The sequence below is a fragment of the Taurulus bubalis genome (genome assembly GCF_910589615.1).
Source record: "Taurulus bubalis genome assembly, chromosome: 10".
NCBI classification, from domain to species: domain Eukaryota; kingdom Metazoa; phylum Chordata; class Actinopteri; order Perciformes; family Cottidae; genus Taurulus; species Taurulus bubalis.
Genome location: NC_136598.1, coordinates 21,792,447 through 21,802,332, shown reverse-complemented (window position 1 = coordinate 21,802,332; position 9,886 = coordinate 21,792,447). Strand labels below are relative to the sequence as shown.

The 9,886-nt window shown below is 41.2% G+C and overlaps 1 protein-coding gene across 1 annotated transcript; it reads right to left on the bottom strand.

Annotated features, from left to right (window-relative positions):
* Nucleotides 1-5,384: 5,384 nt before the first annotated feature.
* Nucleotides 5,385-9,667, bottom strand: mmp13b (matrix metallopeptidase 13b; the record flags this gene model as incomplete). Its single annotated transcript, XM_079225256.1, has 11 exons — nt 5,385-6,229; nt 6,337-6,440; nt 6,554-6,713; nt 6,793-6,926; nt 7,801-7,921; nt 8,020-8,175; nt 8,256-8,381; nt 8,533-8,681; nt 8,792-8,919; nt 9,203-9,313; nt 9,473-9,667. 11 exons carry the CDS (start codon nt 9,665-9,667, stop codon nt 6,129-6,131), a joined length of 1,485 nt encoding a protein of 494 aa, XP_079081382.1. The 3' UTR covers nt 5,385-6,128.
* Between the last annotated feature and the right edge of the window lie 219 nt (nt 9,668-9,886).

Genomic DNA, 9,886 nt, shown 5'->3' with positions numbered 1-9,886 from the left:
CTAAAGAGGAAGAGCAAAAAGTTTGTCAGAGCCGGAATCGATCGAGATCTCCACAGTAATGTTGACATTTCACTTTGAGCCTGAAAAACAAACCCTGCAGTGACATTTAATTGGAATATGCCCGTCTGACTGTTGACACTGCTCTGACAGAAAGTTAACTTTGTGTTCAAATACATCCATGTGGCACTGACACCGCAGAAACTTTGCGTTTTTATCTTCTTGTGACATCTTGTGCACGTCATTACAAAAACACAGTCATAGGAAGACGAGGCTCTTTTCTGGTGGAAAGAGTTGACGCTGAGCCAACAGAGAACTTGAGTGAGTGAGCCAGGTTTGGCTCTGATATAATTACTTCAAAAGCAGAGGGACGCTTTGAACTGTGTGTAATTAATTCAGGCAAGCAGAACCAGGGTGTCTTTATTAAGTGTTCTGTTCTTGCTTGAGCAACGATCAAATAAATGTAATTTGACCTTCCCCGGGTAGTTCCTCTGGAGGATCAAGCTATCCAAGCAGCTAATTCACTTAGCTTCAGGAATAAGTCCAAACTGCTCTGAACACGGCACGGTTTCACTCTTCAGTCCCGCAGGAGGCCGACACCCAGGCATGTTTCTGACAGGCCGGTTTAAAAAGAGTCTCTTTGGAATGTAAGAGGGAATAATTGTTTCTTAAGTTGATCATTACCTGTGTTTGTCATGCGGTGCCCATTTTGTTTTCATTTGACAGCAGTGATATTGAGGTATTGATGCTCCGAATGCCCTCTGGCTCTTCGTGCTGCCGTGACACCAGACACCGAGGCCCTGTGTCAGCGGACTGCAGCTCAGCTCAGAGGGTTTGGTTTTCAGACAAACAAAAGATCTGCTCAACTTGTCACCGGCCACAAAGATTTGCTTGTTTTTCTAAAGAGCTGCTAAAGCTGTTAAAGTGTGTACCATTGTGTTGCATGACTACGCTTTTGTTAAATCCTATTGACAATCAGGCTTAAACAAAGACAATGCAACACATTCATTCAGGGTTTACAACATTTTTTTTATAGTTTGTTTCACAATATTTGCAAAAGTCCATGTAAATGATTAAATTTGATGTTGATGTGGTCTAGGGCACTACTTCACAAGGGGTCGCTAGATGATTAAAAGCAGAAAAAAACACATTATCAGACTTAACTCTATGCTTCTAAGGTAAAATGACAATAGATGTTTAATCACTCTGTCACAACCTGAAGACATATACAACAATCAGTCACCTATAAACACTGCTTTGTTTTCATGATGAAAATTTAAAAAAAGATTAGGAACCACTGATTACCTCAAATCTGTCATGGTGTTGGTTTGCAGTCTGAAAAGCATCCAAGGCACTCTGATTAAGTTCAAAACCCATTTTTAATACACAGATATCCAACATCTTTCTACCCAACACGTCTCCATCAGGGTGGAAAGTGCAATCACAGGTGTTGAAAATCACCAAGAAGGTCATGTGACACATAGCATGTTAATATTGCCCACTTAAAGACACCATTTCTAAAACATGACAGTTAAAATAAGAAAAGTATATGCAACTGGAATTAATACAAATAAAAAAGACAAATATTAACAAATGTTGGTCAGTGATAGTCAAAAATGTGCACAAAACACAAAATATGTGCTAACATATAGCGTAGCGCTCACACATGTAATGGCAGAAAAGAAGGAATAATACAATAACAAATTAATAAATTACAGACAAGCAATCTATGGTTCTAGCAATAAGATGAATGATGAAATTCACCAGAGCCGAAAATCCCAGACAGAAAGCTTCTTCAGCCGAGCGTTTCTCATCAGTTCCCTCGCAGGAAACCGAGGTCACGTTTTTTTTAAAGTACAAAAAGCCCAATTGTTTGCTGTTGTATTCACACTACAAACGTATCCCGACTTCCATCTCGAGCCGTAGACATGCTCAGATATTGTGTATTATGTATGGTATAACACATGGTGGAAGCTTTGCTCAAGATCAAGCAGTCCTGTATGTTTTGGATCCCTATAATAGTAATAATTCTACATTTTTACATGTCTCTCGTCCATATCGGCGTCAGACTAGCTCATGGAACAGGTTGCGAATTAAGCTATGAGCATTATTACCCTTCACACAGCTGTTAGTTAAAGGAGGTCCCGAGACAGTTTCGGGTTATCTGTTGTGTATCTACGACGTGTGACGCGAGGAATGTGAGAGAAAAGCAAGACTTAGCTTGACAGGGAACAAATCCTGGATCGAGTTTCTCATTTTGGCCAACGCTGTGTTTTCTGACACAGAGTAAAGAATATATATGCTGAATGATAGTTGGTCATGAAACACTAAATGGGCTACTGGTAAAATCTTTGTTTGTCAGTTAGCAGTTATTTTACAATCTTTATTGATACGATTGATTTCTTTCAAGCATTCCAGTTGCAATTTAAAAAACTGCCGTAAAGTGTTCTTGAATACTTTAAGATATGCAAAGGTTTTTGCTTTTTACACTATATAAACCGTAACATATTTATGTGTTTTTTTTTAACTTTTGTCCATTAAGTTTGAGGCAAAGACTTCCGTGTTCTTGACGAAGGCCTTGCCTTCATTTCTTATCAAATTACCAATTATTAATGATCTTGTGCAATGAACGCCTTAAGTTGCAGCTTTATAAAAAAAACAAAAAACATTACAGCACCTAATCCTAAAAGCCCGCTGCTTTGGTCTGTTGTCGAAACCAAAGAGAGGAAATCTTGGACTGAATTTACTAGTCACTTTTACGACACCGCCGTATCTGCCCCCGGGTCCTCTCTGGTCAGGGCGACCTACTTATGGGTCAGCACAGAGCGGAGCCTGACTTTCTCCACATTCCTGCAAATATGTAGGAGGAAGAAACACAGACACAGACTTTTAGTGAAGCACTGGCTTCCCCTTCTGCTCTAGTCAGGGAAAAGGAAGAATAACAACAGGCAGACGAGACGAGAAGGCCAAACACTCCATAGAAGGCAACGGAAAATAAACAGATACGCCCAGAAGGATGATATTAGCTATCGACTCAAAAAAAAAGCCAGTTAAACCACGACACCCTGCCTGTCCGGCACCTACACCTCACCTGCACTCTGACATGCATGTTGTAAAATGGGAAAAAAATGATTTTCAATTCATTGCTTTTGAAATAACGAATAATAAACAAATATTTATGTCCCCAAAACCATGCTGCTTGCTCTCACTCACACATTAATACGCTTATAGTAGGAGTAGCAGGAGTTTTGCATCACCCTCCTCACATTGGTAGTCCGAGGAGGGAGTTTCCTAGAGGAAAAGGGATACATCCTGAGTCCGCTGCCCTCTCCGTCATTCTCCTCCATCTGGTTTCCATCAGGAGCTGCTGGGCACGGACGAGGTTTTCTCAAAGGATCCTACATCTGTATTTACACCAAAGTTCTGCAGCGCTTGAACGGAGGCAAACAAAAAAAGTGGTGAAGAAGTAGTGAAGTAAAAATTAGGGAAAAGAAAAAGGTGAATGAGGCCATGATGGGGAATTGTATCACTGACTTCAGGGAGATCCTTCAGGTCGAGCAGCACAGATGCTCCGGCCCTTACCCACCTGGTTTTGAGTCTTGGCTGCAGGCTCATATGCTCTGCAATTTATTGACCTTGCTGAACTTGTAACCAACGGATATATATTGAAATTCAGGGTTTATGATTTTTTTTTTACTTGGCTCCAGTTTGCTGCATTTTGAAAAGGGGTTGAAAGAGTCAGACATGACTTTTGACTCTGTCAGGAACAGGGAGAAGGGCCCCGAATGTGACTGGAATGAGATAAATCAAATTAAATGACCTCTAAATCCACATGGGGCTAAAAGGGTCTCGCTTTTTGACGCCTCTCTGTTGCACTGCTTTAAAAAAAGCCCAACGTTAAGCGAGAGCATGTCACTAGCAACTATTTAGAGACAAGAGACTGTCTTGTTCCCTTTCCACGAAGAGTGAAAACCCCTCTAAGTATAGGTAAAAAAGTGATCCTCTCAGTGGAATAAACATATACGAGAGAAGGCTTTAAATGTTACATCCGCTGTATCTTAATGTGCATGGGTGCTTCTTCCAGCTCTGCAAAACTGGATCGTCTTTCTCGCGGCCACAAACATTATAAACATCAAGGTAAAGTTACAGGAAGAGGGAGGATGTTAGACCAATTTCAGCACAGGCCCGAAGACAGCTGCATGAGTGGTTACTGAGCCTCCCTCAGCTCCTGGTGTTTGCCCAACACAAGAGCTCTCTTGTTTGAACGTTTCCTTTGTCACGTCCCTCCCCTTGTCTTGAATTGCCCACTGCGAAAATCACCGAATCTCTATTCAAAAAACGCGTGAACTCTTAGGTGGCATACTAAAGAGAAAAGTATCGTTTCTGACACATGCAAATGACAAGCTAATCTTTCATTTTGATTGAAAAAGAGCTTATGTAAAAATACATATTACTTTTTAGATAAACCATCTTAGAAGTCTCGGAGCCGACATCGGCGATGAACACACAGGATTTGTGAAGCCGTGACGCAGCCTGCACCGCGCAATACCTCGGAAATGAGCAAATGAAGTGACTGCTTCACTGCACTGTAATTACATCCACATGATTGGGCCTGTGGATTACGCTGCTTGGCTCAGGCGCCACTCTTTCCTTAACTTCAGCTAGAGATACTGACCTTTCAGCAAATTGCTGAAACACAAGTTCTTCGCTTTTATAAAACGTCTCATATGTTCCTCAAATGTTCTCAAATGTTCTGTCAGATAATTGGGCTGATAATTCAGATAACCGTATCCTGGAGGTTGAAGATACGGTGTGTAATGGCCCTTTACTAATACTGTGAGTCTGAATCTTAGGTACGGGTGTTTGGATCTAATGAGGCCGGAGCCAAAGATTTTCCCGAACATTTTGTTGTGCTAATGAAGCAGAAACAAATTGTTTTCTTTAGGAACAGGTTGGTGGTGGAGAGACCTGACACCTCAGCAGTGGAATATTGTGTTGATGCTGCATATATCTTGTGTATTATTACATTTTCCTCTATCTCACTTAAGCTGTCCCAGAACTGTCAGGTTAACGCAGGACCTTCACATACTCAAACTGTTGATAGGAGCGCTCTCTAGTGGAGAAGGTGGAGAACTACATGGACATGACCCAGTTTATTGGCTGTGTCCCATACTAGTACTACAGTGTCTGACTGAGATGAGGTGTATGTGGTCTTGTTTAAATATATATTTTAAAGCTATTAATGAGCTTGAGTGGCAGCTGCTTTAAGATTATTTGTCAAACTGACTTCACACACAAACAAATAACTTACAAATAAGGTTGGAGTTAAAATATGTTGTAACAAACACAGACAGCTTTGTCCTGATGTTTCTTTAGTTTCTGTAAATTTTTATTTAACACATTTCAACCATTTGTAAAAAGATTTTGAAAATACAGACCAAAATATGTCAAAAATACGACAGTGCTACAATGACGTCTGGTAAAAGCAGCGTGTTAAGAAATATGGTTTGAGTAAGAAGATCTTTCATACAGAGGCCCATTCATGTGATGTGTTAAACCTCATATTTGGGAAATATGTAATAATTTGAAATCTTGTCCCTCAAAATGTCACTAAATGGTACATCATCACTTTACGCTCAGCTCTTCAGCACAAGATCATCAACTCAACTTAATTTTACTGCTTTTGTTGTAATTCACAAAACTTACAAACAACTTAAAAAAAAGAATAATATATTAAACTGCAAAGCTCTTTGTTGAAATATTAAAGTAAGTGAAACATGTACACTAGTCCAATGCAGAGCTCACAAAATCAGCCGAACTGACAAGAAACTTAACCTGCTAAGAATCTTGCTATTCATAGAGAAACTTGTAGTACAAATAAATATAAATAAAATAATTGAAGAACATACATTTCTGAGGAATTTTCCAACATTCTGTGTCTAACAAATTATACTGTATGACCGACAGGTGTCCAGCACGAGTAAAAATACACTTTAACAGGCCAACCCTGCATGGCTCCACTTCCTTGCTCATTCAATGAACTCAATATCTAATTTTTAACGCTTTGTTTGCATTTAGGTTATTGTATACATATATTATAAAGTCATCGTTGACGGTTGCAGAGCATGTCCTCAGCAGTTGAGCATGGAGTTGGTCCTCATGATGCGAATGACCTTCCTTGAGTTGTAACTGTACTCGTACTGTATGTGTTCGTGGAAGAAATTCAAGTATCCTGAAAGACAACAGAGCGGGATACCAGTTAGGAAAAAAAACAGTAAGGTGGTAATCCTACTTTTGCGTGTTTTAATCAAACAAAAAATGTGACAATTGATGCTTCACCATAGCGATACGCAGCCGCGTCGACCTCGTCATGCATCCCAGGAAAATCCACCTCAATGGATCGTGGGTAGCCGCTGTCCATGGTGCCTGTTGCTTCATCGTAGCTGTGGGCGATAAATAACAGCAACACAATGTTGATGAAATGCAGAATAGTACGATAGAAGATTGTGTGCTTGTTTAGAGACTTTAAACTTTACTCTCACTCATCACCACATACCTCCAGTACTCCTCTTCGGCGAAGAGCAGAGTTTTCCCGGTGTCTCCGATGTGCACAGCCGCATCTATTTCCCTTATTTTCTTGGGAAGACCCAGTTTGTGTATGTACTTTGGGTAACCGTCCACGAGGTTGTATCCATTCAAAGCCCACATTCGGATCCCTGTTGAAACACAGAGTTTTTGGTCCAAATCTGGTATCTAACGACACAATATAATGGCAATCAAGTATGCACAACCCACCACTGAATATGAAGACTTGGTCCTTCTCCGGGTACTCGTATGCTGCGTCCACCTTGTTGGGGAGGGAGGGCCACGTGGACTTGATCAGTGTCTGCTCAGGCTCCGGCATCTGAGGATGGAGACGCCAGTAGAATCTGCAACAGAGTGCGGCGTGTTGACAAAACATCGCAAATAATTACTGATCCACAATATGCAAGTCTCAGTAATTTAGAGTAAGGTGTTTGAGTCACAGAAGAAGAAGAAGAAGAAGAAGAAGAAGAAGAAGAAGAAGAAGAAGAAGAAGAAGAAGAAGAAGAAGTTTATTTATATAGCACCTTTAAAAACAAAGTTCACAAAGTGCTCTACAGAGAAGCAAAGAAGACATAACTTAAATATCGGTAAACAAAAAAGACCATACCATAAAGGCAATGAATACAACAAAACCAAACAAATAACCCAAAAGAGCAAATGGAATAGAAAACAAACAAACAAATACATAAAATATCCAAACAAAACCAGGGGAACAAAAGAACATCATAAAAGGACATAAAAGGACGACATCAATTAAAAGCAATTCTATAAAAATGGGTTTTAAGAAGTGGTTTAAAAGAAGTTATTGATTCTGCCAGCCTTATAATGAACTCGTCATCACACACCCCCGAGTGGTTATCAGTCTAGTCAATGAGGATGAAGATGAGTTCAGGTCAATCTAAATAAGGTTTTATTACATACATATTGCATAATAATAGTGAAGCTCTGTCTGTATTTAAACCATCCTAGGAGGGTTAAATAGAGGGGCCACTATGCAGCCAGGGGAGCAGTTTGGGGTTTGGGTGCCTTGCTCAAGGGGCACCTCTGGCACTCCGCCAGCTGCCGCTCCACGCTCCATGCTTGGTCTGTTCGGGAGCTTGAACCGAACAGTTCTCTAGCCAAGTCACCACAGACAGAGCAACTGCCACCCCAAAAATGTAGTATACATTTTTATATGTGTTCGGGTTTCTGCATGAAACATTACGGTTCTTACTGCACCTGTCTTTGAAGATGATGGTTTCCCCTCTGAGCTCTGTGACGGCATCAAAACTTAACATGGGGTCACATTTGTTGGGTGCGTCGGGCTTTGGCTTCACTTTCCTTGAGTTGGGGTTTGGGCCTGTGATTGAACATCTGGCATTAATGCACAGTTCACAAAATATATTCCAGTCGCAGGCTATCACTTATGATTTGACTTGTGATCTTGTATTTTCCCACCGTAGAGAGCTTGAATGCCTTCGATGTCATCCTCAGCCAGCGGGAAGCCCGCCGTGTACGAGTAGACGGGGTACATCAGGGCGCCTGGGTCTGTGGAATGGGCCATGCCGAGGGCGTGGCCCAACTCATGGGTCGCCACTATGAACAGGTTGTAAGCTGAGGAGAAACGATATCCAGTTTGAATCATTAGGATACAGTTTAGGGACTTATGCTGCACATTTGTGCACAGCTCTTACCTGATGAATCTTTGGTCCACCGTTCATCCTCATCAAAGTGAGTGTCTCCTCCGAGGCCTTGGCCCGGTGGGTAGGCATGAGCAAGCAACCCATCAGGCCCATCAAAGGGGTTAAAGTCTCCATGCTCTACAGGATAAAGCATTATAACATTTTTTTTCTTCATATTTTCAGCAGAAAGTGCACTAGTCAAATTCAGAGCATGTGATTAGCAGAGTAGAACTACCCACATCTGTGTTTTTGTGTAAGTAGAGGAAATGCTACAGTATGTCAGAATTACCTTTACTTCCAAAACTGATCATAATGTCAGCGATGCCCTTGTGCAGCTTCTTGAAGGTCAGAGGAGTGACATCAGACCAAATGTTCAGGGCATTGCGGATGGCTCTGTCTACATCAGACTTCTGCAGATCTGGTGTATAATTCACTATCCTGCAACATCAGGGGATTTAAGAGAAGGTAAAGGACTGCATAAATGACACTGGTGTTCACTGTCTGAGCAGCTCAAATACTTTATTATACTTTATTATTGCAATTCATACCTGAAAGTGATATTGTTGTTTTGCCACTTGAGGTGTCGAGGGAAGTGGTTGTACTCCCCGACGTCAGGGACGCCACATCTAGCCTGTTTCATCAGCTCCAAAGTGTTGTCGTCCAGATTCCCCGTCACCTTCAAGAGGCAGAAGAGGTGGAAAGAAAATATGTTACAAGGGTAATTTTATCCCGCCCCTAAAAATGACAGTTTTAATGTAAACCAAAATCAACATTTACACAAGAAGAGCATACGATGATGGGCTCCAAGCTAATATCACATTTAAAAGATATTTAACACGCATCAAGGTGCACCACCAATAATATGTTGAAGCTCAAAATATCACATTAAATTCATAACTATTTACAAAACAGCTGCTCATTGACTTTACCACCAGTATAGGATTAATAATACCGCTCACCTTGAGTTTGAAGAAGCTCTGCATCTCCCTGATCTTGGCCTGAAAGGCCCCTGAGGACTTCTGTCTACCTTGGAGACCAGCTGGGAGGTCATAGAACCGACGGAGGTACTTCTGTTAGTCGAAAGAGAACAGAAGCTGGATGACCTTCATAACATTACTTCATAATAACGCTGTCGGGACTTTTTCTTGGATATGGCAAAGAAAAGAAAAAACACTTGGAACCATCTCACAAGATTAAACAATGACTGAACTAGAGAGCTCAGATCTTACCTCCGCTAAAAGCCAGCTGTCTTTGTCCCCGGACGGCACAGGCAGAGCAAAGGAGTGGGCGACCAGCGCCAGCAGCAGAAAAGCTCTCATTGATGTTGCCTCCATGTTGTCCAAACCAGTCGTTGGGACCAAGAAGCTCTGAGCGGTATTTATAGTGTTTTGAGTCCACTTTTTCAAAGGGTCCTGGTGATTCATGTAAAAGCACCTCGCCACTTCCTCTTTTCTGAAGAATGTGCTTGTATCTGTAAAACCTGAGGTTTGAGTGCACTCTTTTGAACCCACCTAAAATGCTTTGATGAAGTGTTTTCCCAGTTCTCAAGTTACCTCAAATGGTCAAATGGAGTTTGCCCATAGATGAGGCAAAAATCTTGACCTTTCACATATTTTTTCTTCTTCTTTAAAACAACAAGAACT